General features: G+C 39.1%; 1 protein-coding gene and 1 long non-coding RNA gene across 2 annotated transcripts; one reads left to right on the top strand and one right to left on the bottom strand.

Moving 5' to 3' along the window:
* Positions 1–582: 582 nt before the first annotated feature.
* vwa7 (von Willebrand factor A domain containing 7) lies at positions 583–26,309 on the bottom strand. Its single transcript, XM_079875087.1, has 17 exons — positions 25,880–26,309; positions 24,879–25,160; positions 24,027–24,263; positions 23,347–23,443; positions 23,135–23,263; positions 22,559–22,754; positions 6,241–6,416; positions 5,935–6,047; positions 5,697–5,813; positions 5,140–5,343; positions 4,886–5,012; positions 3,525–3,677; positions 3,254–3,346; positions 2,874–3,151; positions 2,664–2,800; positions 2,324–2,483; positions 583–1,484 (listed from the first exon to the last, which is right to left on the bottom strand). Exons 2-17 carry the CDS (start codon positions 25,110–25,112, stop codon positions 882–884), a joined length of 3,054 nt encoding a protein of 1,017 aa, XP_079731213.1. The 5' UTR covers positions 25,113–25,160; positions 25,880–26,309; the 3' UTR covers positions 583–881.
* On the top strand, positions 14,351–14,816 carry LOC307160826. The gene is made up of 3 exons (XR_013821644.1): positions 14,351–14,449; positions 14,548–14,617; positions 14,716–14,816. It is a non-coding gene; the product is annotated as an uncharacterized lncRNA (long non-coding RNA).
* Positions 26,310–27,562: the final 1,253 nt, after the last annotated feature.

Genomic DNA, 27,562 nt, shown 5'->3' with positions numbered 1-27,562 from the left:
AAATACCTGTTTACATCCTGTTTTTCGGTTGAAGTCCAAAGTAGTCGATTGCCGAGTTCACGCGCATAGGTTTAGTTACCTATGATCACGCGCGTGAACTCGGCAATCGACTACTTTGGACTTCAACCGAAAAACAGGATGTAAACAGGTATTTGCGCTGGCTTAAATAACATCATTTTTATACATATCTTTTACATCTACTGCAGTCAGATCCACTCGTGTTCACTCAGAAGGAATCACTCACATTTTCTGTGCACTTGTAATGACACATCAAGGATGTTAAGAGGCTAAAAGCAGGTTTAGTACTTGCCCCATTGAAGTCAACAGGGTGCAAATTTTAAAAATAGAATAACTCGGTGTAGGCAACACCGATTTTTGTAGTTGTTCTCTGTATTGACAGCACTCCAAATGTACAATAAAATGAGCTCAATGTTAAAATTGACCGGAGTTCTCCTTTAACTAATTTCTGTAACTCAATAGGATTTCCTAGCCAAAATATTGTGGCATTGTCTTTCTTTTCTCTCTCTGGGCCATTTCACATTATGTTTCATCATGTCTAAGGGGGTAAGAACAGACATATATCATATGTAAAAAAAGAGAAGTTTTATTGCAGCTACACTAAAAGGTGGATTGCACACACTGCTCCATTTGGCATGTTATAAATTGTGAAAACTTGAAATCATTCAATTAGACCTACTTGTACGTTTTTGTTTGTACTAAAATGACATACAGTAGTAATACAAATGTCTTGTGAAGACCTAACAATTTCCAGAATATACCATCCCTGAGTGATAATTCTTATTTTCTGTGGCTTGTGTACTAGTATTTAAAACTAGTATGTTTTCTGTCCATTGCATAATAAACAGTAAATCAAGCAAATTTTATCTGGGATCATAGATAATAATCAATGCTGAGTGACCCCACAACATGAGAACTAGATGTGAAGTAAATTCTCCACTGTGAGCCCTGTTGTTTTCTCGTAATGCCCTCTGCTGACTGGCTATGAGGCGACAGCGTCTCATATTACCCGCTCCATCCCACAATACAAGCTCTGCCTGAGGGTCACAGCAGCCTGAGGAATAATGCATCATTACAGGCTTCCCCTTTGTCCATTCACTAATGTTCACTGGATGATCCCCATTAACTAACTGGACTCCCTCTAGCCTTTGATGTCCATGTTCAGCTCCTGTTCCAAGGTGGTGATTACTGATTTCTGAGGTGTCCTTTTGTGGCTGTAGCAAAGGGAGATGGACTCCTCCCATCGTCTCTTCATGAAGTTGTGGGAAATGTTGTACATGTCTCTCTGTAGTCACTTCAGACAGAATGAGGGTGCCTTCTCCTTGTGCCAGATGTATGGATGCCAGACCAGAGTGACCTCTGTCTTTTGCTACCAATGAGACTTTCCAGCTGCCCTGAGAGCACAGAGAGGGGCAGGAGGACTCCACTTGCAGAGAAGAACATGCCGGAGGAGTTTTGTCAGGCTCCTGGAATTGTCACAAGACCATATTTAAAAACATTCACAATGTTTAATATAACAGGCTAGTTCACATATGAGACAGTAGACCCAAAAAAGTAAGTATTAAGTCACATTAAAAATGCATGAATGTCATTGTGTTGTCTTCAGTGGCTCAATGGTAGCGGTGCCGTCACTGAAGCGAAAGGTTTCTATAGGGGTGGTGATGGCGCAGTGGATAAGACACAAGCCTTTGGTGTGAGAGACCCGGGTTCGAATCCACTGTGAGACACCAATGTGTCCCTGAGCAAGACACTTAACCCCTAGTTGCTCCAGAGGTGTGCGACCTCTGACATGTATAGCAATTGTAAGTCGCTTTGGATAAAAGCGTCAGCTAAATGAATAAATGTAAATGTAAATTGTATTAGTTGTCAAAATATCATCTCAATTTACATCTGCAAACAAATGCTGCTAAACTCAGAACTAACTTTACTTTTCTGAACCATTTTTCACAACTGGTTATTTTTGGTGATCGGATGGAATAAGTTCCCCTTAAAGATATTATGTGGACAGCACTTATTAATCTTCCATCCATTCCCCAAACCACTGGAGCCTAACCCAGCATCTCATGTCACAAGCAGGGGAAACACCATGAACAGATAACTAGTCCATCACAGGGTACACACATTCACATTCTCACTCACACCTACGGACTATTTAGTGTCTCCAATTCTCATCCATGTATTTGGATTTTGGGAGAAACCCACACAGAAACTGGGAGAAAATAAAACTCTAAAGAAATGACTCCTGGCTCAGTCAGGACTTGAACCTGGGACCTTCTTCATTATAAAATATTGTGATGGTTCTTACCTCCGGTATCACTATCAGGTGTACCACAGCATAGTTTGAGTCTGGTGAGTCTTCTGCATGAACAGTCAAAGTCAGAGTGATTGCCCTCCCTGTCTGAGCAATTTGAGGGGTCATTAGCTCAACCTCCCTCTTCACAGAGCTCCCCATACCGATAAATAGCCTAAAAAAGGAACAATTGTAAGGGACTTATTTAACATCTCTGGCTGGAATTAAAAGTACATTTATCTTTAACCAAACTAATAAAAATTGATAAACATTCAGTATTTAGGTAGACATTATTTTAGTAAAAACCTGTAGTATTTGTGACATTTAACTGGCTCTGTCTTTCTTCCGTTCTCACCTTTGTTGGTCTCGGTGGGAGAGATACCCATGGTCATCTTCTGCTGAAAGACTGAAGTGACGTTTGGGTCCATGATTAAATATTTCAAACAACACAGTGGAGTTGTGACCTGGGAGAAGTTGTGGAGCAAAGAGCACCTGGGGACAAGGGGCAATTTTCAGTTTGCTGTTTTACATTTTGCCAGCACATTATTCTCAAATTCACTAATACCTGTAGCTGTATGTGTGTTGGTTGAATCATCTCAGTGGAAACTCTTTCGAGCAGGTTCCCCCTTCCATCCTTTCCTGAGAGACGCATGGTGAATGGCATCCTGGGAACTGAGTCTATGTAACCCACTAACTCCTCTCCAGACCAATAAGAAGATGAGGAGTTCAGCAATACCTTCTGCAGGCTCTCCCCTTTGGGTCCCAACAGAGTCACGTGACTGAATGAGGCCTCCTCATTGGGTGAGAGGCCTGTCACTGCAACCACTAAAAACACTGGGATTCCTAAGAAGAAATGTGATGCTAAGAACATAATCAAGTGTATATATATCAACAACAATGAAAATTCAACATTAAACAAATGGCTCAGGGAACAATAAGAAAGACCTGCTATAGGGCTGCCCTCAAGTTTCCTTAGTCCTGGATGTGCCTCATTAGATTCTTTTGCAAAATAGTACAGGAAGTCCAAGCTGCTGTCACCTAGAGAACATCGGTTAATGCCAATTTGGAAAAACTCTAAGAAATTTGAAACACATTTTGTCATATTCAACTAATAGAATTGAATAAAAATGTGTGTTAAGGCTTAAACACATTACTTTTTTTGTTACTTAATCTTATTACTAACTTAATTCTATAAAGTTAAGACTGGCATCTTTACCTAGGATACTGAATGTAGTTGGTCCAATGGCTTTGATTGAAAGCTGCCATATACCTATCTCTAGTGGAGGCAGCAGGCTCATTCTGTATAGACCCTTAGATGAGTCCAGCATTGCTAGAGGACCATCAGTACCAGGAAGAGATTGTTGAACACCTGAGAGAGAAAGATAGATAAGACAAATCATCCAGAGCAACTTACAAATGAGGAATACTACAATGCAAGTGATTGATCCTCGGGAGACTGTAACATGTGAAGTGGCTGAATATGAAGTTCCATAATTGTTTAGAAAGGTACAAGATAGTACAGAGATGTACTGTAGGTGATACAGAGTGACACAGATAATGAAGTGTTTTTCTTTATAAGACGAAGTGCATCAGCAGGGATACATCAAGGGATACTTCTGTCTTTAAGTGTTTTAATGAAGGTACAGTGAACATAAAGATTGGTCTCTTTTTGTATGGTTAATTGTAAACTTGTCTTTGGAGTTCCCCCTACCTCCTGACATGCATGTTTTGACTAACACAGACTATCATTCAGCAGTGGGCCCTAGAAGTCAGATTGCACTGTATCTGGCAAGTTTCCTGGGATCTCTGTACGTGCTGAGTCCCTGGTGTTCACTTCCTTTGGTAGTCTCAGGCCGCATGTATAACGGAGTCCAACTAGTAAGAGCTGTACAAATTAAACACACTCCCCTGGACTCAAGTGGGACTTTAGTGACTGATACTAGAGGCTTTAGTGTCCTTGTTAGCACGCCCGTCTGCCATGCCGCAGACGCCTGTTCGAATCCTGCTCGAAGCAGTGAAAGTAGAACTGGAGGGGTTACTTTGGTGCCGTGACCTGGATGGGAATGAGGTTCAGGGGGTGATTTTAATGGAGGGCAGCAGTAAGAGCTGTGTTAGTAAACCTCACTGCTCTGGCCTCAAGAGGTGCACTAGCGGCTGACACTAGAGGCTGTACTCTTTGAGGGTCCTTGTTAACATGCCTACCTCCCATGCAGGAGACGGCAGTTAGAATCAGAGCGGTACGAGTAGAACTGGAGGAGTTACACATGGAGTCCTGAGACTGAGCATTGAGCACACGCAACTCTGCAAGTGAGAGTTCTACAGTTCTCCAGCTTCACTTTAGTCAGTTAATTGACTTTTGGCTGTCATTTTTTAGTTCACCTTGGGATAACCTTTAAGAACAGAGTGTAGCAGTGTGATCTTTGCGACTTGGTATAGGACGTTAATCTGGTCATCAAACATCTGCAAGTTATTGGCTTATCTGCATGTCAATGATGACCCAAGATAAGTTAATGTTCAGGGGAGCATATTTGTCTGTGCTTGGTTGACTGTTTTAGTTCCCTGCATTAGTATGAGTACCTAAGGGACTGACAAGCTCACAATGTGTGAGCTGACCAGTGATGTGCAGCATCACTTTCGTCACAGCTTTGTCCACTCTGAAGGAGTTTGATGAATCCGATTCACTCTCTGTGTGAAGCAGAGTGACCTATTCAGAGAAAGAAACATGGTTATGAAGAATTCTGTATCCAGAATCCTGACAGGACTGTATAAAATTCTTGAAACAGGCAGAGATTATTGTCTTTTGGTCCTCTTGTGTTTCCAGTTGACTGTACCTTGCTGGAGGTTGTGGTGTCTTCTACAATGGCTGACACTTGGTGGATGTCTTTGTTTGTCGTGAAGATGGTTATTCCTCCAGATATAGATGAAAGAGAGGAATATAAAGAGAATCTACCAGGAGATAAAGTTTCTCTTTTTCTCTTTCTTTTTCCTCTTTCGCTTCCTTTGAACCTTGGATCCTCAGTGAGCAAGAAGTTTACCTAGCACATGTATTGATTAAATGGAGGAAAACACTGTCCTGAACATAGTTGCCTACATAGACAACTTCTTTCTAAGGCAGCTTCCTAACTAAAATGGAACTTCATAAATGACTGATCTGGAATATGCATCACATGTATAGCTTTCCTCTCATGAGACACAGTACAGTTTGGCGTTAGCATGCTGCTATAAGAAAACAACAGAACACTTTACTAAATAAACAGAACACACAAAGTAGGAATGGATAGTAAATTTGTAATTAGACTGAACTATTAATACTTTTCATACATTACTGAATGAATAATAGCATTGACTGTTTATTGCTTTTAATGCAGACTATGTGTTTTTGAGTTACCTTTGTTTGCTTCTCCAGTATGAGAGCCTGGACTGCTCTCTGTAGATGACGGTCTTTAGGAGATGCGTCTGTAAATACAAATATCTCTGACAGCGGAGGGCTATGGGTCAGAGCCAACTGATCCACAGACAAATTCACACAAAAAAAGACACACACAGATGGAGACACACTTGTAAATAATTGTGTTTATTTGTGTTCAGTGTTTTCTAAGAATGTCATGAAGAGTCAATATGGTTACCTGAAGAGCAGAGAGACACATCTCTGGTTCATCCCCACCTCCAAGAGCCATCAGATCCTCCATGTATTGCATGAACTGATGAGGGTCATCTGTCTCCCTCACTGGCCCGAAACCTGAGATATAACAGACTTCATCATCAGTGTGCTCAACATAGAATTAAATATAAATACATCAAATTTTCTTCAGATTTTTACATATGCCAGTGGCACAAATTGTTGAAGTGACACAACAATGTTTACTAACTCAGATTAGGGTTTTGTTCAGTGTTGTAATGTGCTTGTAATAGGCAGAAGATATCACTCTAACCAGGGTCGTGAAAAGGCACCAGAATGAAGGTGCCAGGCAGAGTAGTGCGTTGGCTCTTTTCACGAGCCTGTATGATGGAGAAGGTTCGGAGACGTGCAGCTGTGATCTCCTCAAACATGCTGCCGGTGGTGTCAATGACGAAGACCAATGCTGGGGGCTGCTGGACACTGAAAAGCCTACAGGTTTCCACAGAATTCATCACTTATGTGTCTTGCATCTTTGGACAACTCTGTTTCACAAAACTAGAAACAGGAAAGTAAAACTTCACAGGCAGACCAATCTTTTCTCATGCACTCAATATTAAAAAGAGGTGCCATCATATTTCAATCAAATTGAATCATATTTCTTGCTACAAAAACAGCCTTCTTCCACCTCAGAAACATAGCTATGCTAAGGAACATGCTATCTGTTTCTGATTTCTGCAGAAAATTATTCAGTGGCTTAGTAAATATCACAGTAATAATTAACTTGATTAAAACCCGTTTAAGCCCACCGGCAACTACAGTTGCCGCAGTGTATAGTTGTCAATTTCCTTTTGTAAGTATTTTTCTAGATGTTATCCATGTTTTATGTCTCAATGACATGCAAGCAAACAACCAAGTAAAGGATTTCAAGAAAAAAAAAGGTATTCACTTCCTTCCTGTCACATGAGGCTGTCAACTTCCTACCCCTACTTCCAGGAAGCATGGCGAAGGCAAACCCTCCCAAAGAAAGGTAATTTTCATGTTACTAATAAGTATTTTTGATGACATATACATTGTTATTGTTATTATTTTGTTGTTTTTTTGTTTGTTATATAGATATATTTTTCTTCATTCTATTTATTTGCATTTATTTATTTACATTTAACTTTTTGATACACAATGCCCTGTTATGGCTGCACTTTGTTCTGCACCATGTTCCACCACTTTAACCCTTGTGCTGTTCGTTTGCGGTTTACAGTCGGCCTGTTTGGGGATTCAGAGACCCCTGGTGTAACGGTCACCAGCTGGAGTGCCCTTGAGAGCCACCAGAGGGCACTCCACACCAGACTATTATCACTCCCTCACAAACTACATTTCCCATAACTCACTGCCCGGACTCATCATCACTGATTGCATTCACCTGTGTCTCATTACCCTATTAGTCTCAGCCTATTTATACCATGTTCACTCATTCACTCACTGCAAAGTTGTGTATGTTATTCCACTGCATTTCTGAGCGTTTCCTTTGTTGTCATTGTTCCTGGTTCTTGATCTCTGCCTGTGTCCTGTATATATATATATATATATATCTTATATATATATCATATATATATATCTTGAACCAGTAGATGGCTGCAGAGCTCTAAAAGTACTAAAAGTTTAAAACTAAAAGACATGTTTTAATTAAGTTTTTCCAGTTAGATTCATATCTACATATTATGAAATCACAATTATAACAATAAAAGTTACTTTTTGTCAAAGTTTAGGAACTTTTTGTACAAAAAAAAAAAAATCTGTTTTTCAATAATGTTATATTATGATAAGTTTTTATAGAAAAACTTGTGAAAAGATGTCTTTCAGTTAGTCAAATAGCAAATAGCAAATAATGGAGCTCTGCAGCCATCTACTGGTTAAAGTGATAATTTGTTACTTTTAAAACTGCATTTTCTAAAAGATGGGCAATCTTACACTAAACCATGTTAGACGGTGGGCCGAACACTGCTATCTGCTTTAGTTTTTGAAATGATAGATCCTCGAGGATAGAGTAGCTGCTTTTTTCACATAAAATAAATAATTTTTTTCTGAACACGTATCCGTTTGTTGGCAGTGTCAAGTCGATCATATTTTTTTGAAAACTAAATTTACGTTTAATAAACGGATTAGGCAAACGCGAGGGAGTACTATACATCTAACCAATGAAAAAAACTAATTCTATCGTCACGTGACTAACGTCTGCCAATAATATTCATTCAAACTATAGTGTCATTACCACGACTGTAGCGGTAGCACATGCGTTCTCTAGCTAGCCACATCCATGAGTAACTTACATGCCATAAAAGCGGGAGCACTTTCTATGGTGTAAAATCTTGGGGAAATCACCATAAAATATTCTCTACAGAAAACTACACAATCAAACATTTTCCAGCAGGAATCCTATCCGAAGTTGAGAAACATTAACAGCGGCATCCAAGATTCCAGGTGTAACTTTAATGGCTCCGGTAAGTATTCCGTGTAGCTGCTGTTTATACCTGTCTTATAACGTTAGCTAGTGTTAGCTTAGTGCATGAACTCTGTAAACCGTTAACATATAACGTTATTCCGTTTTATGTTTGTATTTACAGGTAGCGTTACACTTGTTAGAAATGACATAACGTTACAGATCACAGAGAAGAAAACATTTGTTTTGAGGAGATGCAGAGCTAACGTGTTAGCATGTAATTGTTAGCTAGATGTAATTTTAGCAGTGCATGTTAACGTTGACGTAAACAGTTATTCTATCAGGTTGTAGTGCCGTAAATTAGGATATGAAAGACGATTACTAGACAGAGATTAAAGTGAAAAAGATAACATTTATCATATAAGTTTGCATCTACTAGCTACATCACCTAATAGCTAGTCATGGAAGAGATAACATGTAACGTTATTAGCTAGCTACATACGATTACATCAACTACAGACAACCTAACGTTACTAGCTAGTCATGGAAGAGATACCATGTATTAAATAACATTACATTACAATATTTATCCTAAATGTTATACATTTTATCATCAAACAACAACAAAGTAATTAAAGCTAAATTTATTTTACATTTCTCTTTCCGCTTGCTAGAAAGACGCCTACACTGATACCTAATTTGGGAAGTTCTCACAGTTCACACAAAGAGACATGTCTGTACATGGGAGCTCGTTCAATTTACATGTGCATCTCCCTTTGACACATTGTGTTTTTTTACAGGAGCAGTACACAAGCTCCAAGAAGCCGACAGGGGCTGGGGGAAGTGTCATCCAGTCAATCCTAAAGAAGTCTCCCTCAATCTTCCAACCATGGGCCATTGGTGGGGGAACATCAGGCTGACTCTTCAGGGACCTTCTGTAGCTGCCTGGTAGTTTGCCCGCTGGGTGTGGTTATGCAAGGCATCCCTGTTTGGTGGTAGACTTCTGTCTGTGCACTTTCCACTCTTGAACAGATGAGACCTTGCATAATTGACATCCCTACAGTCTTTAACGTCATAGAGTGCACAGGTAAATGCTTCTGTAGCTTCATACAGATCTGCTGGCAGGTAAAAAGCTGATCCCAGCCTACTCATTGTGGCACAATTGTCTTCATTAGAAAGCAGTGTTTTAATTGCCTACACTTTACCAACGCCATACAGAGCACTTACTGTATCACAGCCAGTGAAACAGTGAAGTCCAATAAGAGCATCTGATATTTTATCACCTAGATGCCTCTGTATTTGCTGTACATGTATGGTGCGTTTGTTTTCTCCTTTACCTGTGTGAAAGTAGATGTTTGCTCCAATTTCCCTGCAGAACGAAATGGCCAATACAAACACATCAGTGTCAGGACTGTTGATCACAATATCTGTACTGTAAGGCATGCGCACAGTGAAGCAACAGCCTAGTGTCTGCCTCCTCCTGTATCGTAGACAGTGCTGGCAGTGGTAACACCTCAAGGTCTGTGCCACTGTTGTGTATTCTGATTACGTGACACTCAGAGCCATGTCCAATTACCAATGTAATGTCCTCAATTTGATCTATCCTAGACTTAGACCACGACTCAAAGAAAAACTGTTGCAGTTGCTTCTTGTTGTCACCACAAGACAAGAACTTGGACCATTGTTTTGGTGTTTTCTGGTCAGCTTAATATATTTTAGTCAACTGACATCCTTTTGTAGCTCGTCTGTCTCGTTCCGCGTTCTTTATGCTCATCTGTTTGTAGGTATCAGGGACAAAATGCACAACTTTTGATTTACTTGCTTTGGCTGCATTGATCAGGTACATAAGTACATTGTTTGCAAATCTTCCAAATGTATTTTGTGGTTTAATGGCTTGTACTAGAGCCATTGCATCACACACCCAGGTTGAGCCATCAGGGATTTCAACTGTGGCTGGTGGATTTACTGACCCTTCTAGAAAGTGCATTAATTTGGCTTTGTCTGTTTTTACAATCGAGCCATCAACGTTTGCAATTGCTGCAGGCAAGGGCCCCAGACTATAGACCAGCATTTCCCCTATGTCTATCTTCCTTACTGTTCCAACCACAATAAGCCTTGCGAAGAGATCTCTATCTGCTTTGAGGGCTATCTCCCGGTCTCTCACTTTGGTGACAGTTGAAGTAGCTGTGTCCTTAAATGTCTTCAGTTTCATTTTTTTTCAATGGTGCATGAAATTCAACCTCATCTGTGTTGAGACGTTACTGAAAGAATTCAACAAATGCCTTCTCACCTATTTCCTTTGCATTCAGCAGATCTGCAGAGATGGCTTCTGATGCTACCTGACCTGATTAAAATTGGATAGTTTTCTTCTAGAAAGACAAAACGTTCAGGTGGAGAAAAAACTTTTTCTTTACCTTGACATGTTTCGACTGCAACCTGCAATCTTCCTCAGAAGCGTCATCTGACAGCTGTGACGTGTCGTTTATCAGCTGTTATTTCCTGGGCGTGGCCAACCCGGCGGACCTGACAGTACCGCCGGGCTGGCCACGCCCTGCCCCCCCCGTCGCTCGATGGTCTCTGGAGAATGGTGTTCCATGTGTGTGAGAGCATGTAGGCTCCCTCGTCCCGGTTGATGGTGTCCTTGGCCCGCTTCCTGATTTCAATCGCCTCCTTTATCCATCTTCTGTATCTGTTTGGTTCTGATCTGATGATGTGTCCGTTGTCCCAGTCCAAAATGTGGTTATTTCGTTTGCAATGATCTGATATAGCTGATTTTAGCTGTTCCTGTTGCGCTTTTTCCTTTTGAGTTCTAGTGAGTCGTCCTGTTGTTTCTTTTTCACATTCTTTCTGATGTTCTTTCTTTCTTGTGTTGAGCGACCTGCCTGTTTCACCTACGTATGTTTTATTGCATGATTTGCATGGTATCTCGTATATGACATTGCATTTTTTGTCTTGCTCTATTTTGTCCTTGGGATGTACCAGTAACTGCCTTAACTTTGTGTATGGTTTTACTACTGTGTTTATGTTGTATTTTCTCATTGCCCGCTGTAATGGTTCTGTTATGCCTCTGATATATGGTAGGGTTACTATGTCCTTGTTTCCGGTTTCAGATTTCGATTTCGGTTTTGCTTTTGGTCTGGTTTGCTTGTTTGCGACTTGTTCTTTTCCTTTGTTTATGGCCCATGTCGGATATTTGCAGCGTGCAAGTGCGTGTCTGATATGTTTTTCCTCTTTCTGTCTGTCTTTTTCCTCCGTGATGAACCTGGTCCGTTCATAAAGTGTTCTCACTACTGATAATTTATGCGCCGTGGGATGTTCAGATGTCCAGAGCAGATATTGGTCAGTGTGTGTTGGTTTCCTGTGTACTGTTATTTTGATGCTGTCATCATCTCTGTGGTGGATCTTTAAATCTAAAAAAGCTATGGTTCTGTTGCATTCTTCCTCATGTGTGAATTTTATGTTTCCGGTGGGGTCAATGCTGTTTAGGTGGTCCGTGAGTTCCTGTGTATGTCCGTTTTTTATTTTTTCCAGTATGTCGTCTACATAACGTTTCCAGAGGGTAGGTCTGCAATGCGATGGTGCTGTGGCTATGGCTGTGGTTTCCAAGTCCTCCATAAAAAAACTGCTCATTATGGCTGATAGTGGGTCCCCCATGGCGAATCCCTCTTTTTGTCTGAATATTGTTCCTCTGTATTGGAAATATGTGGATTTTGTGACGAAGCTCAGTAGTTCAGTTATATCATCAACTGTGAGGTTTGTGCGTCTTTTAAGTGTCCTGTCTTTTCGGAGTCGTTCTTGTACGATGTGAAGTGTTACATCCACGGGGGTCTTTGTGAAAAGTGATATGACATCGTGTGAAATTAAAATTTCATCTGATTCTATTTTTGTGTCGTTGAGTTCTTTCACTAGTTGTTTTGAGTTTTGACAGTGATGTTCTGTTTGGCCGAGGAGGGGTTTTATAATTTCCACTAATGCTTTTGATAGGTTGTAAGTGACCGAGCCGATACTGTCTACTATTGGGCGTAGTGGGATGTCCTTTTTGTGTATTTTTGGTGTTCCATAGATTCGTGGCATAATGTTTGCGGTGGGAATTAGATTGTCATATGCCTCCTTTGTTATTTTTTTGTTTTCTAGTAATGGTTTGAGAAGTGCTTTTAATGTTCTTTTCTTTTCTTCGGTAGGGTCCTTCTTTAGGATTTCATATGTATTGTTGTCTTTTAGCATTGCTTCCATCTGTTTTTCATATTTATCCGTGTCCATGACAACTGTTGTACGTCCTTTGTCCGCCGGTATGATGGTGATGGTTTTATCCTTTTTGAGTGAGGTTATTGCTTTTCTTTCATCTTTTGTGATGTTGCTTGTTGGTAATTTTGCTGTTCTTAAAATGCCTGCTATGGTGTTTCGTAGCTCCGATTTATGTCCCTGGTCTTGGATTTTTTGACATGCCAATTCTGTTGCTAGTATGTACTCCTCGTGTGGTATATTTTTTGGTGTAATGGCAAAATTTAGACCTCGTGTTAAAATTATTTTTTCGGTTTCCGTGAGTGTGCGTTGTGACAGATTCCGTACCCACGTTTCATTTGTTTCCATGCATATTTTATTGTTTGCATTCTTTCTCTCTATCAGCTTTTGAAGTTTATTTAACTGTCGGGTTTTAATTTTTTTGAACTCTTGTTCGTATGTGATATCCAGGTGTTCGTCTATTTTGGTTTGTGTATCATGATCTATAGGAAAAATTCTTTTGAAATTGTCCTTCTCTACTTTTGTTTGTTCCGTGATTCTTTCAATTTTATTTGCAGTCGTTCTTATCCTCTCTTTCACAAGGTCTTTTCGGGCTCTTTTGATTATTTTTTCCGCATTTTTAGTGTGAATAGGGTTCTTGATATTGAGGCTTGCTGGTGTAATATCCTCATCTCGACATCGGAGGTTGAATCTCAGGTGGTTCTTATGGCGTGCCCTTGTTTTTTCTAGTCTCTCTAAGCGGCGGAGGGCTTTGACACAGTCTTTTCCAAAACTTCCTCGTAATAGTTCAAAGATTTTCATATTGTCTTCTTAGTAATTAAAATTGGATAGTTTTCTTCTAGAAAGACAAAACGTTCAGGTGGAGAAAAAACTTTTTCTTTACCTTGACATGTTTCGACTGCAACCTGCAATCTTCCTCAGAAGCGTCATCTGACAGCTGTGACGTGTCGTTTATCAGCTGTTATTTCCTGGGCGTGGCCAACCCGGCGGACCTGACAGTACCATCGAGCGACGGGGGGGCAGGGCGTGGCCAGCCCGGCGGTACTGTCAGGTCCGCCGGGTTGGCCACGCCCAGGAAATAACAGCTGATAAACGACACGTCACAGCTGTCAGATGACGCTTCTGAGGAAGATTGCAGGTTGCAGTCGAAACATGTCAAGGTAAAGAAAAAGTTTTTTCTCCACCTGAACGTTTTGTCTTTCTAGAAGAAAACTATCCAATTTTAATTACTAAGAAGACAATATGAAAATCTTTGAACTACCTGACCTGATGTAACATGGTAAAGATGCTCTTTTTCCAGTGTTTGATCAAATGGGTTTATCATGTGATGTATGGTTGACAGAATGCTCTGAACATCTTTTTCATCCTGTTCCTTTCTTTTCTCATCCAATTCTGTTCTCTGTCTCGTTGATGTGTTCTGCCCAGCCATGTCCTTGACCTCCATTGTGATGGCTGCTCTCTCGTGCTGTGTCAGTGTCCACCTGTGGATTGCACCTTTGTTCAACGAAAAACCTGTAAGCCCACCTTTGGTCTTTGAGTCCCTGTTTGCTGTCTGTTCTATTACCTGGTCACATGCAGTGCCTGTAAAGGCATATGCCTGCTGCCTCTGTGCTACAAAGTCACCTGATTGTACCTGTGTGTAGATTCTTGGATGAGTTTCCTTTAGAATGTTCATCTCCTGCCAGTATGCTGATAGGTATCTACTGTAATTGATTCTGTCGTAGGAAAAGAACCACGGCAGCATGAACCGGATGCTGGAAAGATGCAGACTCCAGTTTGCCTCTCGTGTGGCCCTGATGAATGATAGCAGATCCTCTACCATTTCAATGTAGGAACTCCAAAACTGGTATGTCTTGCTTTCTTGTTGTTTGTTGAATTTGTCATAGCCTTCAATGATTGTGTTGAACACCTGTGATTCAATAATTACTTGACATATTTCTTCAGGAAAGGCACTTTGGAGGTCAGCAGCAACTTTTAAAGCAGCTTCACGGCAGTCTTGAGAAAGGGTTTCAAGGTAGGTTTGCCAGCGTAACCTGTGTAGTGCCTCACACATCAACTTGTGGCTTCGGATGCTTCTGTTATATTGGTGACCTGTTATAACTCCCCCAACAGACCCAGCAGCAATAACATCAGCCTCAATCAGAATGTCTTGTAAGCCAGCATCTCCAAATCACTTGCCAATACAGGACAGGAAAGCCATACATGTGTGAAACTCCCCCATTCTAATTGTAATTCTTTCCTTGTATGTTTCACTCTTCCACCGTATCTCCTGAGCTTTGGTATAGATGGCTTGGTCAAAGACTAGAACTATCTCCTGAAGTTGGAGTCTGTCTGCAATTTCTGTTGATCTTTTAAGGATGGTTTTTACAGTTCCGAATTCTGTAGGACTTGCATCAATTACTGGAAGGTACCCAATGTTGATTGGTGGTGGAATTGGATCTCCACGGATCACTGTGTTAAAACCAGTCCAGGAAGTAAGGACTTTGCCATGGACTGCAGTCTTCATCAGGAAGTAGGCACCATCTAAATTTGTGCTGATTTCCTGGTAAGGATGTGGGTGTCTCGATTTAGTTCCACTTCTTTTCCAAAATGTTCTGGGCCTGTTCTCTTCCCTCTGATGTATGTCTCAAGGTTAGTAGAGGGCGGATCAAGAGACCTCTTTCTTGTTTTCTGTAAACACTGATGGTCAGGGGTAGGTTCATTACATGGAATCATTTTTTGAATTATTATGCCATTTGTATTGTGTGTAGTCCCTTTACCAGACAACGTTTCCTCTTCAAATTAATTATTGTCCCAAACTAGAGTTGCTTGCAACTGTACTTGCATGTTTTGGGGGATGTAAGTGTCACCTCGTAGTATTTGTAGCTGTGCTAAAGCTGTGTCATTTTCAAGTACCTGCGAGTTAGAGGAACAGAGCCCAAGAAGACCATTCAATAAGCCTATCAGCTGAGCTGATCCTGCCATGTGTCTGACAGCCATGGCTAATGCACAATGTTTGGGCATAAGCCATCTCCCTTTCATTGTTAGCTTAATAACATCCTGGCCAATTGTCACAATCTTCTCAGCCTCCTCTTCACTAACATTCACTCTTTCATTGTCAGTAGAGGGATATGTTGTCATGGCTGTAGTCCATCCAATGAAATTGAATAGCTTATCTGGGACCAGATTTGATGCAGCTGACATCGTAAGTTGATGTGCTGTTGGTGGCCATGTGAGTTTGGGTGTTGCCTTACACTTTTCAACTATGGCATCTTTCAGTGTCGTGGCTGCATGGAACAAGATGTAACAAATGTGCAAGAATCATGATTATGTTTTCCCTGCACACAAAACTCCAGAAGCCTGGTCATTATAAATTTTGGCAAAACTTTTAACGTTTAACCTGTAAATGTAACTCATAGCCCTGGAGCCACTAGGTCTGCCTTGTGGCAACTTTTACGGCTACCCCGAGAACTTTATAGCACCCTAGACGCACTCCAGGACAACGTTCTGCATTCCAAACCCCCTTTCTCTCTGCACCAAAGAGACCCAGGTGGCCAGGAGATCTCTACACACACCACACACACACACACACACACACACAAACACCCTTTGTGTGTAACGTAGGATAGAAATATCTTTTTAATGTATGTAACTCAGACTTGTATCTGACCTTCCTGTATGCATGTTTGATTAGTGTTGTTTTGAACATATAGTTATGATCTTCGAGTGTTTGGCTCTGAAATGTATTTTTGAAGAATGTTCTCCCAGTGGAATCGCATCCGTAACCCAATCTCATTGGCAGGTCATAAAGTTTGACCACCAAGCTTCAGCAGCTCATCCAGCTCCTCTGCAAGAGAGATAACGGGGAGCGCAACATTCCAACACACACATTAAACGCACACACATAAACAAACTTTGAACATTAAACTTAGAATATAACCATGTCATATTTCATATACTCCTGTGTGTTTCCTAGGTTATATTCACTTTGTTTATGACGTTTATTTGAAGGAACAAACTTTAAATGTGTGTAATTCTGCATATGAATGTAACTTTATGTTTCTTCTACCTTTACCTGCTATTCTTGGTCTCTCTTTAACCGTCTTGTTTTGACTGAACCAATCATACATAGGAGATTACACTAAAATGTATTGTTCTGTGTGTACAATCTTTCTGGGTAGAAATGACAAAATTTTATACCATCATAAACTATGCAAAGGAGTTCTTCTGACAAGACAAAGAGAATTCGTCCCGCTCGGAAACCTCTGAAAGTGATTGGTCCACATATGCAAAGCAGGCGTGAACCCATCTTTTCCATAAAAGACCGACTCAGGAAATTTCTGACGAGCACTTCGTCTGAGAGAATTTCTGGTCCCATGGCTCCTTCGGGAGCTTTTCTCCGTTTCTCTTTTCTTTTTCTTAAAGTATTTTCTATATTTTCGTCTTCGGACTCTCCCTACGTTCAGTGAAGCGACTTCAACTCAAAGGAAAAGACTCTTTTGAAATCCCCGCGACCGCGCTCGCACCGGAAGACGCGAGAAAAGAACGCACAGCTTTGAAAGACCGACACGCGTCTTCTTGCCTCAGCAACACCACAGACTATATGCAAGTATAATCGAGCTTAATCAAGCTTTTAAATGCTGCTTAAGGTTGGCTATTCCCTTTTTCAAGGTGATTTGATTCCTTGTTGTCTTTCAAAAGGTTACTGTCTGTGATTTAGTCTACGGTGATCATTTCAGATGATCTTTTGCTTTCACTTTCTCTCATCTCTCTCATTTTCTGATCTCATCTCTCTCACCTTTTCATCCTCTCTCTCTCATCTGTTATCCGTTTTTGTCTTGTATTTGTTTACGTGTTCTGTATATACATACATATATTCTGTGTGAATTGTAGTTCGATGTATTCCTTAGTTTGCAATTATTAAAACCAATCCATCCTTGACTGCTTCTGTTTAAAATGCTCACATTACGAAGTCAATGATTTGTTGATCCTAGCTATACGAAGCTTTACGATTTGGTACTTTTCAGTAACCTAAATTTTATAAGGACAGGATAATGGTTTCATGGCCAGAAACTATTCTTCCTGAAATTATAAGAAGTGATAACTTTATTGAGAAGTTGATAAGTTAATCTTACGGCAGTTTTGCTGGACAAACAACTGTTTGATAATTATGTTAATTTCCATTAAGGGTTATCTCGTAAAATCGACCTGAAATAAGGCTATTGATATATGAATAAGGAATTATAATCCATTGTGATTGGTTATTCATACATACAATAATCTATTTTCAGCTTCGACAATTTGATGTAACTGTAATATGCAATATATTAATCATATTCATGATTAATTATTAAAATTCCCTATAGATCATTTGAGCTAATATTAATGTACTACCCAGGGGTGCGTTTCCCGAAAGCATCGTTAGCCAACTATGGTCGCAAGTTCCCTCGTTACCAATAGAGTTCAATGGACATTGCGATGAACTTGCGACCATAGTTGGCCAACGATGCTTTCGGGAAACGCACCCCAGTGCGGTTACAAAGAGGCAGGTCTCATTTGTGTCATCTGTTTCAATTTTTCTTGTGTTGTCTTCATCTGATGATGAGGATGAAGATGCTGATGACAAAGATGATCCAGCTGTGGCAACTTCATCTTGGACCATTTCGTGTGGTGTCAAATCCTCAACGTAGACAAAGTCATGCCTTGATAGTTTTGAAACTTTAGAAAAGGATATGACCTTTTTAGTCTCACTTTTAAGGAACCAGATTTGTAAGAGGAGATGTCAATTCCTTCTGTTTCATGGACACATTTCTTGAACAGTGCATTCAACTTTGATAGCTTAAGCACCTTCCGCTTTCTTAGCAAACTTTCCTCCACCACTGTTGTACAGAAATGCTTGTATCCAGTCTGAAACTGGCTGTTTCCTGTGCAGTCATGTTCATCTGTTTTGTACAGAAATACAGTGTAGTTTCTGTAGCATCTGAAATTATACATTGCTTCTGAGGCAACATGGTCCATTCCATAGTATTTGTAGTAGAAGATTTTCATCCCTGCATGACTCCGCTGTGTGTGTGTGTGTGTGTGTGTGTGGTAATTGACGACAGGCCGTTGAATTATTAGAAAAATAATGTTACTGCTGAGCCCTAATGGTATGCTTTTATTATTCATATTGACACAAGGTGTGATTACTGTATGCATTTTAATCTGGGCTCATCTAGTTACTCTTACTTTTACTTTTTTTTTTTTTTGTAAGTGCCTCATAAATGTAAATCCTCATTTATAAGACCGTGAACCAATAATTTTACTATACTGTTTACAACTCTGCTAATCTGTTTCCCCAGGCAATCCCAGATCCTCAGCCCTGCTGTGAGACATCTTCTTGACCTGATCTAAGCCCTGACACATCTATTCTGCTGAAACAATGAAAATTCCCTTTGTTTTTCACGGTTCATCATAAAACTCTTTTAATGTTTTGCTCATCTGATTGGTGGAGCACATTTTCAGTCGCTATATGTTGAAAAATGTGTCCACTAGATGTCGCTGTGTCTATAGTAGCCTTTTATAAGAATAAATATATAATAATTAACTTAATATATATGTTATTACATTATATAATTATATCTGTATGATTTTTCACTATTTCTGAGATGTAAATATCAATAATTTGTTTGGGGTTAAAAAGGATTCTAAGCATTTACACCATGATTTATCCAAACGTATGAGGTCAAACAACCACACTTAGGCTAACCACTATAAAGCTGCTTTACAAACCTTCAGCTTCCTGTACTGTCTTTTCTTTCTTCTTGCTGGCTCTCTCAATATTTATTTTGTTAGCATACTGCAGCATTCTCTATGGTAGCCAACATGAATTGCCACATCTGGAATGTGGCCTTCTGTGATTTTATATTTTTCCACAGCTTTTTGGGCGATTTGGCTTTCTTTTGTATTTAAATTCACCCACTCTAAAGAACATTGTACAATCTTGATCCAACTTGTTACTGAAAAGGGTATGGTGTTTGTTGATGTACAGCTAGTAACATGCATACAACACTCCATATCCAAGATAAATCGTGTCAAATTTATGTTAGATACATAAATATAACGTTAGGCCTACAATATAAAATTATCGCTATGTCACATTTCGGGGTCCTAGTCTGGCCGTCTGCGATTGGTTAGTATGTTTAATGACGTTAAAAACTACAATCAGATTGGTTCAGCTACTAGAGTTGTCCCGCTGCCTAAGAAGATTGACAATCAAAACATACGTTTGTGAAAATATATGCTCAAACCAGAATTGCCAACAAATTTTATTTGACTACATATAATTACTTAATATCGTACATTAAATAAGCGTATACTCTATCGATTGAGATCGATCAACAACACGAAAAACGCGTTCGGCCCACCGTCTATGTCAGATTATCCATGTTTTCCCCATAAATTAAAGTTAGAAATGTGGGTCAAAAAGACCCCAAACAGCGCACAAGGGTTAAGACAAATGGATTTGTTGTTTGTTGTGTTTTCATATTCAAGAGATTAAGCTAGATGCAGCTTTTTTCGGTTTGCATCAAATGTTCTTGACTTTTATACATAATAAATTTGTTTATGAATAAAGATTGATCTGTTGAAAGCAGTTATATTAAAAAAAAAACAGAACATGCAGAACATGTTCACATAGGACACTATTAACACGACTATATGCATGAAACCATTCAGAAAAATTTGGGCACAAATGGGTTAACTTAATAAAATCTCTGAATATCATGTACTTGATGGTTTGAGTTGAACATACCAAAATAATTGACTAAAAATCCAACAGTTAATTTTGTCTAAAACGTACAGTTATATTTAAGTTTTTTTTTCACTAAAAGAATTTAGTATTTGACTAAACAATTGTTTATTTATAATACACTTAATATATTTGTGAAATTTCTATAAAAATATTCGAGAATGGAGAATTAAACTGATCTGTTTCAAGAACCACAAATAGCCTATTACTTAATTCAAATCAATAGTATTAATATATTTAACAAATTCTTAAAGTCCATGAACCGGAAGTTGCAAACAACTTTTCTCCAGTGTTGTGACGTATTTCCAAGAGAAACTGAATATTGAACAGAGGGCAGGGTTTTACTTTAGCGCTCCTCCTCTCCATCTTTGCTCATAGCAGACCAATGGTTTGAGGGGAGTGGTTAAGCGTTTTCAACCCAAGCTGTCAAACCGACGTCATCAGAAAAGAAACGCCATTCCTGACTGGAAATAACTTTTCAAATTTTGATTAAAGATTACCACGGCAAACAATTTTTTTCTGTGTATTAACTTGCACGAATTAATTGTTCTCCACAAGACTAGTAATATGCGCTAACAAAGTAAATAGGTTCAATTTTAATTTCATGTCGACTTTAAGAAATTGAGTGAAGAAAAAACAATGCTCTTAAGAAAAAACAATGCACCCTCCTGCAAGGACTTCAGATGAAGCAAACTCTGAATCAACATGCAACACTGAATCAACATGCAACATGCAGCCTTTAAAGTTGTCTATTTATGTTCGCAATTGTGCTGCATTCACTCACAAAAATAAATGTTTTATACAGTATATTCAGAGCCGGACAGTAACGGAGTACATTTACTTGAGTACAGTACTTAAGTACAGTTTTGAGGGATCTGTACTTTACTTGAGTATCATTTTTGGGGAGTACTCATGACTTTACTCAAGTACATTTGAGAGGCAAATATTGTACTCTTTACTCCACTACATTTCTATCCATAACTGTGAGTACCCGTTACTTCTTCTTCTAAAAAAAAAAAAAAAAAAAAAAAGGAAAAAAGAAACATCTTGGAAACCCTCTCAAATGTGATTGGATTGTGCAGGCGCCACTGATTGGGACAGCCTATCAGCAATCACCTTCAGCTTTCCGCCAAAGTCAACTGCATGGTCAGATTTAGATAAGAGACGAAACCATGGACGAAACAATGGATGAAGACGCAGCAGGTCCATCCCGGGAGCGATATTTTTTTTCCCAGGATGGTAGGGGAAGACCCCAGTGACGGGTAGGTTTAGGGGCGGGGTTATGGAGGTCATAAGACCCCCAGTGACGGGTAGGTTTAGGGGCGGGGTTATGGAGGTCATAAGACCCCCAGTGACGGGTAGGTTTAGGGGTGGGGTTAGGGGTCATCAGACCAATCAGGGATGACTTTCCTAAAGAATATTCACGAGTCTTCCCCTACCATCCTGGGGAAAAAAATATCACATCCCAGGAATGTGCCAAGCCGTGGCCCCATCTCGCCAGACTATTTCAATTTTCTGAACAAGTTAATGATAGTTTTCGCTTCAAGTGTTTGCTGTGTTTACCAATGTAAGCACTGTGGCAGTAGTAATGCAATATTTAGAAAATGTACTCTTGTACTCTTGATACTCAAGTACTTTTAAAAACAAGTACTTTAGTACTTTTACTTAAGTAGACATCTGACTGTAGTACTTTTACTTGTACTTGAGTAAAATTTAGCAAGGGGTATCTGTACTTTTACTCAAGTAATGTAGCTGTGTACTCTGTCCGCCTCTGAGTATATTTACGATATATAAAAGGAACATGATCTTTACTTAATATCCTCATGATTTTTGGCATAGAAGAAAAATCAATAATTTTGACCCATACAATGTATTGTTGCTATTGCCACTATTTACCCGTGCAAATTGTGACTGGTTTTGTGATCCAGGGTCACATTTCTGAAATACATAACTTGGACACAGTCACCTATGATAACAGATCACTCTAAATTGTGCATTTTTTTTACACACATGCATTTTCTGTAAAGCTGTTTTGAATCTATATGTATTGTGGGATGCGCTATACAAACAAATGTGAATTGAATTGTGTCACACATGAGGTGTCTAAAGTAAAACAGAAATTCCTCTCTTGCCTCATATATAGATCCCTTTAAGCAGTATTCAAGTTAAATTAAAGTGATCTCTGACCTGAGGAAGCTTTTGGGCCCCACCTCTTTTTGGAGGTCTTGGAGCACTCGAAGGGTTGCTGTGGTAGCCAGATGGGCAGCTTCTTTATGGAGGAAGTGATGAGGGGAGAACAGCGGAGATGTGCTGTCTTTGTTGATTCCGCCCTCAGCTCCTTGGTGACGACTACTGTCCAGAATTCCACCGTGACTGCACTTGCCTTTAAATAGCAAGACAATGCATGTTGCTTTTCTTATGTAAGTAATTTACTAAATCATCAGAATGAATCATAACTCAGTTTACCTTTATTAACTCAGCAGACATGGTTCTCTAAACTGACTTACAATTAAGGGGATCCAATTGTGCATATTAATTCATTCCAGTAATCTTATTTGTTGTTGGCATTATAAATAAATAAAATAAATAAATAAGTACATAAATAAAATCTTAAAAGTAACATTACAGTAACAAGGTTTTGAAAAGGAAATAATGTCACAATGCAAAATCTTATTATCCTAAAAATAGGCTTCATTTTAATTTTGAGGTGAAATGCGACCAGGACATGTTTTAGTCACTCAAGTTACATGATGATGCCTATACCTTGCGGTTTGACAGGGTATGTGCTGAAATAGCCAGTAGTCAGTAGCGGTTCTGTCTTATGAATCATTTCATCCAGGAGATTGCTGTAACAGCTAAATCTGTAGCATTGTGCACAGGTAGGGGTGTTCACTGAAAACAATAGAGATTTATTTATTTACAATAAAAGATTTAAGGTGAAGAGTGACTGTTTCATGATTTTACAAAGGACTCACCTGAGGCTACAGGAACTGAAGGCTCTTCTGGGTGAAGAAGGTGGAGATAAACTTCTTGCTGACCCATCTCCACCCAGTTACTATGACTGTAGAAGTCCTACACACAAACATAGGCACAGAGTTTGCTTAATATATTTTGTATTGCTAACAATATTCTGATTAAACAAGAATCTTGTTTTACATTTTGAGGATGTTAATCTGTTTATGTGTTTTAAAGATGATTTTTTTTTTGTTTAAGTTACAATTTTGATCTTTATTATGATAGGACAGTTGACACAAAGACAGTAAGTGATAGGAGAGGGGAATGGGATAGGAATTGGAGCATGAGCAGGGACTTGAACTTGGGTTGACTCGCCTGATGCACAATTGCATATTTGTTGGATCATTGCCCACAAGGATACAGTTCCGACATAATCTTTTATGTTAAAATACTTTCTGCTATCCAAGCAAAATATAAAACTGTTAGGAAACCATTATAGGTAGATTTCCCCTGAAAGGTGTGAATACTGTGACACAACATTGGCTCCACCAATGGCATGAGATTGGGGTGGGAATATCCTAAACCTGTTTGAAAACAGTACATATTTTTACAATTCCAACTGGTGACATTGGTGGTGCAGAAGTACACACTTCACCTTTATCAAAAACAGTGTGGCTATTACATGAATGTGTTAGCCAACCTGTAATGAGTGAAAAAGCTGGCCCAGACTACGTCTAGCCCCCTGGTACTCTTTAGTCCGGGTCAGCAGCAGTGTCTGGCCCCAGAACTCTCGCAGTATCTGTGTGGCTCCTTCTACCCTCTCAGAGTCAAAGTGGTACACTGGATCAGACCGCGTGGCGCTCAGGAAATCCATGGCAGCGTTAGCGCTTGCAACCTCACCCACAGCATGCCAAAACCCCCGACCAAGCCCAGTATACTGGAACAAAAAGATCAGTGAGACTGCAATACTCCACGCAAACAAAGGCATCATTGCCTAGTAAGACTTTTGTCACACGCATAAACATGTAATATGGCAAATCTGCTCCTCTTTACAAAATGACACATTTACAAAGATAAATTCTTACGTGATATAATTTGAAAGCATAACAACTAAACTTTTAAGAAACATCAGGCAATCAAGCATTTTTTATGATATAACTTTAGTGATTAGAACCAAAATGTGGCAACCTTGTGGGTGCTTGAGACATTAATTGTTTTCAATGTTTTTGTAAATATTTTTTTTTTAAATAATAACACTTATTCTACTAATAATGACTTACACACTTCTGGGCTCATGGATTTTAATCGCATTGCATTCGCTCGAAATTATTAAATGTGTGAAATAATTTATAATTCAAAAAAAAAAAAAAAAAATTGAAAGAATATAATTTACACTCACAACACGCAGTGAAAATATCTGTGCTAAACTTATTCTCATCCTATAACTCAGTCACTGGCATGTGAAATGTAACAATTTATCAGACATTGGCAAACGACATGCATTATTTAGTCACCTAGTGCAAAATGCATCACATATGTGCATAAAACCTACCAGCTCCTCATTATTTAAATCTTGTTGATGTTCCACTATTCTGCTCAGAGTTTCCATCGTGATGTTGAGTATAGCTTGTTCTGTCATGTACTGATGGGTGTATGAATCCCAGGACAGCGTAAGTACGCGTGACCAGAAGTTGGGCAGAAAGGCTTGACAAATTGGCATATAGATGAACAGGACCAGGGCACATAGGTGGGTCAAAGCCGAGGAGTCCATCCCTTCACATATCATTCCACACCGGTCAAAACAGCTGAACTGTTTTAGAAAGATACATCACACCTGCAAAGGATGATGAGAAAGAGCTTACCATAAGGCTCAAACAAGCATATCTACAGGATGTGGTGAGCTGTTTTACCATACACACACAACTCAATCCAGCTATTCATAGCTGCAAACATAAAACATATATTTTGGCATATTTAAATAAATAAAGCAGTTGTGACACATAATATTAAGAATAATATATCATATACATTTTTCAATTTCAGTTTATTTTACTCTTAAGGATTTAAACGGCAAAAAAACAAAACAAAAAACAAAACAAAAAAACTTATTTTGATTAATAGATTGAAACCAAATGTTTGGCTTTAATGTTTCAGGCTTGCCTAAACATGATTAGTCTGGTTTTTTTTTTTTTTTTTTTTTTTTTTTTTTTTTTATGTTTCGATCTAGGTAAAACATTTTTTTGAATAGATTTTATTTGAATTTTCTTGTAAAGCCCTTTGAGATGCAACTTTTATTGTAAAATCAAGTTTATTATTATTATTATTATTACAGTATTATTATCATACAGAACATTCACTATAAAACCATAAAATTAAATGATTTTTCTTGACAGATTTGGGTATGGCTTCATCCACCTGCTCTGTTTTCAACTGCTTAATTTATTTTTGTCATAATGCAACCATACATTTCTAAGATTTTTACAGAGTGCTGATACCAATACGCATATTATGTAATCACAAAAGAGATATAAAACACAGGTCTTTTTTTCTTACCTCTACTGGCTTCTTTCCTTTTGTGGTCTCAGTCTGGCTTTTTTCAGCTTGTTTGTGCATTTTACCATTTGACAGATTCAAACTCCAATCAGCAATCAGAAATGCCTTGTGCACATGTTGTGGTTTTACCCACAGTCTGTCTACATTATGTGCAGTCTTTTGAATAACAGAAGCTGAATAACAAGTTTTAAGACTCTTGTATTTCTGGAGGTGCTCCTAAGCTAAGAAAGAGACAGAAACATGCCTGCAACCTGGTTAAGATGGATGTCCACGAGACTCATATCCTAAATGCATGTGCTTCCCTCCTTGTCTTCTTTCTCCTCTTTCTCTACAGTTTTTTTCTCCCTCACTTGCCCAATTTTAGCATGCTGCATTGACTCCACACAATAGTGCTGCATATATTAAGGGCCACTGTGTCCCCCTTCCCTGCTCTTCAGTCCTGTCTTTAGCTTGACATGAAAACACACACCATGCCCACTTCCCCCAGTGCTTCTATTGTCACTTCATGGTGAAAGACTTAAGACGTGTTGCTAGCCAACCCCTCTCCTGGCATTAGACTTCAGACTCAAGCTTTAGGAGGGCTAGAAGGATCAAATTGCTTTGTATTGTGGATCTTTTGTAGTTTGTGAGTTTTGCCTTTGGAGTGCCTAGGCTGAATGTTTATATAGATTATTGCGTACTAAATGCAATTCAGTACATAACATATTGCATGCACTGCAACAGCACTGGTGAAGCTACTGTACCATCCAAGTTGAAAATAAGAGTAGGGCTCACAACTTAAAACGGACAATCAAACAATCAAGTGGACCGTTTAGCAAGCATGAGGAAGTTTTCCCCCTACCTTTCTTTCACATCCAGACAGATAATCATCTACAGCACTCCCAATGGTTCAATGGCATCAATCCTCAGTGTTACACTACTTTGAAATGTATTTGTCAAGCTACAAAATACTCATAACTTTTTAATTGTTGTTATTATTTAGACAACCTCAAATTTGAACAGATATATTCTAGATCTGACTCAAAAGAGTCGACAGGTACAAAAAGACCTGGAATGCCACCTTGAATCAGTAAACCTTTTGGAATCTGATCATTAACGAGAACTGTCCAAGCGAACATACATATGTTACTCATCCTCCACAATGAGGGAACATTTGCTGCTTTTGACCTCTAAGTGGCCTTATAACCAGACTTCCACAAGTTAGCAAGCAAACACATCAAAGCACATTTTTACAAGTAGTATGAGAAGGACATTTAGTGATATATTTAGGACATTTAGTGATATATGGACTATAATAACTGTTAAAAAAAATGTTGCTGAAAAATTTGTTGAGATAACTTAAATATCCAACTTAATTAAAGTTAACTAAACTTAATATGTTAAGTCAAGCATGAACACATACGTTTTTAAGTTAAAACAATAGATTATTTCTTATTCTAATGTTGAATTTTAAGTTGTGATAAATAATCACAGCAATAATTTTCTACAGTGTAAATACAGTACGGAGAGAGAGAGAGAGAGAGAGAGAGAGAGAGAGAGAGAGAGAGAGAGAGAGAGAGAGAGCTGTGTGTGTGTGTGTGTGTGTGTGTGTGTGTGTGTGTGTGGTACTGATAAACTCTAGTTTATGGGGAAAAAATATCCCTACAAAGATTTCAATAGCTGAAATTCTTGTCCTTGTGGGGA

Source organism: Squalius cephalus (genome assembly GCF_949319135.1).
Source record: "Squalius cephalus genome assembly, chromosome: 6".
NCBI lineage: Eukaryota > Metazoa > Chordata > Actinopteri > Cypriniformes > Leuciscidae > Squalius > Squalius cephalus.
The sequence above is the reverse complement of the archived record's forward strand: the minus strand, read 5'-3'. Positions and strand labels throughout refer to the sequence as shown.

Coding starts and splice junctions, on each gene's coding strand:
- vwa7 (XM_079875087.1), bottom strand. CDS start 25,112: ATGATATGTGAAGGGATGGACTCCTCGGCTTTGACCCACCTATGTGCC. Junction 24,264..24,878: donor ATTTAAATAATGAGGAGCTG/GTAGGTTTTATG, acceptor TTTTTGTTCCAG/TATACTGGGCTTGGTCGGGG. Junction 2,801..2,873: donor CAACACACATACAGCTACAG/GTATTAGTGAAT, acceptor CCTTGTCCCCAG/GTGCTCTTTGCTCCACAACT.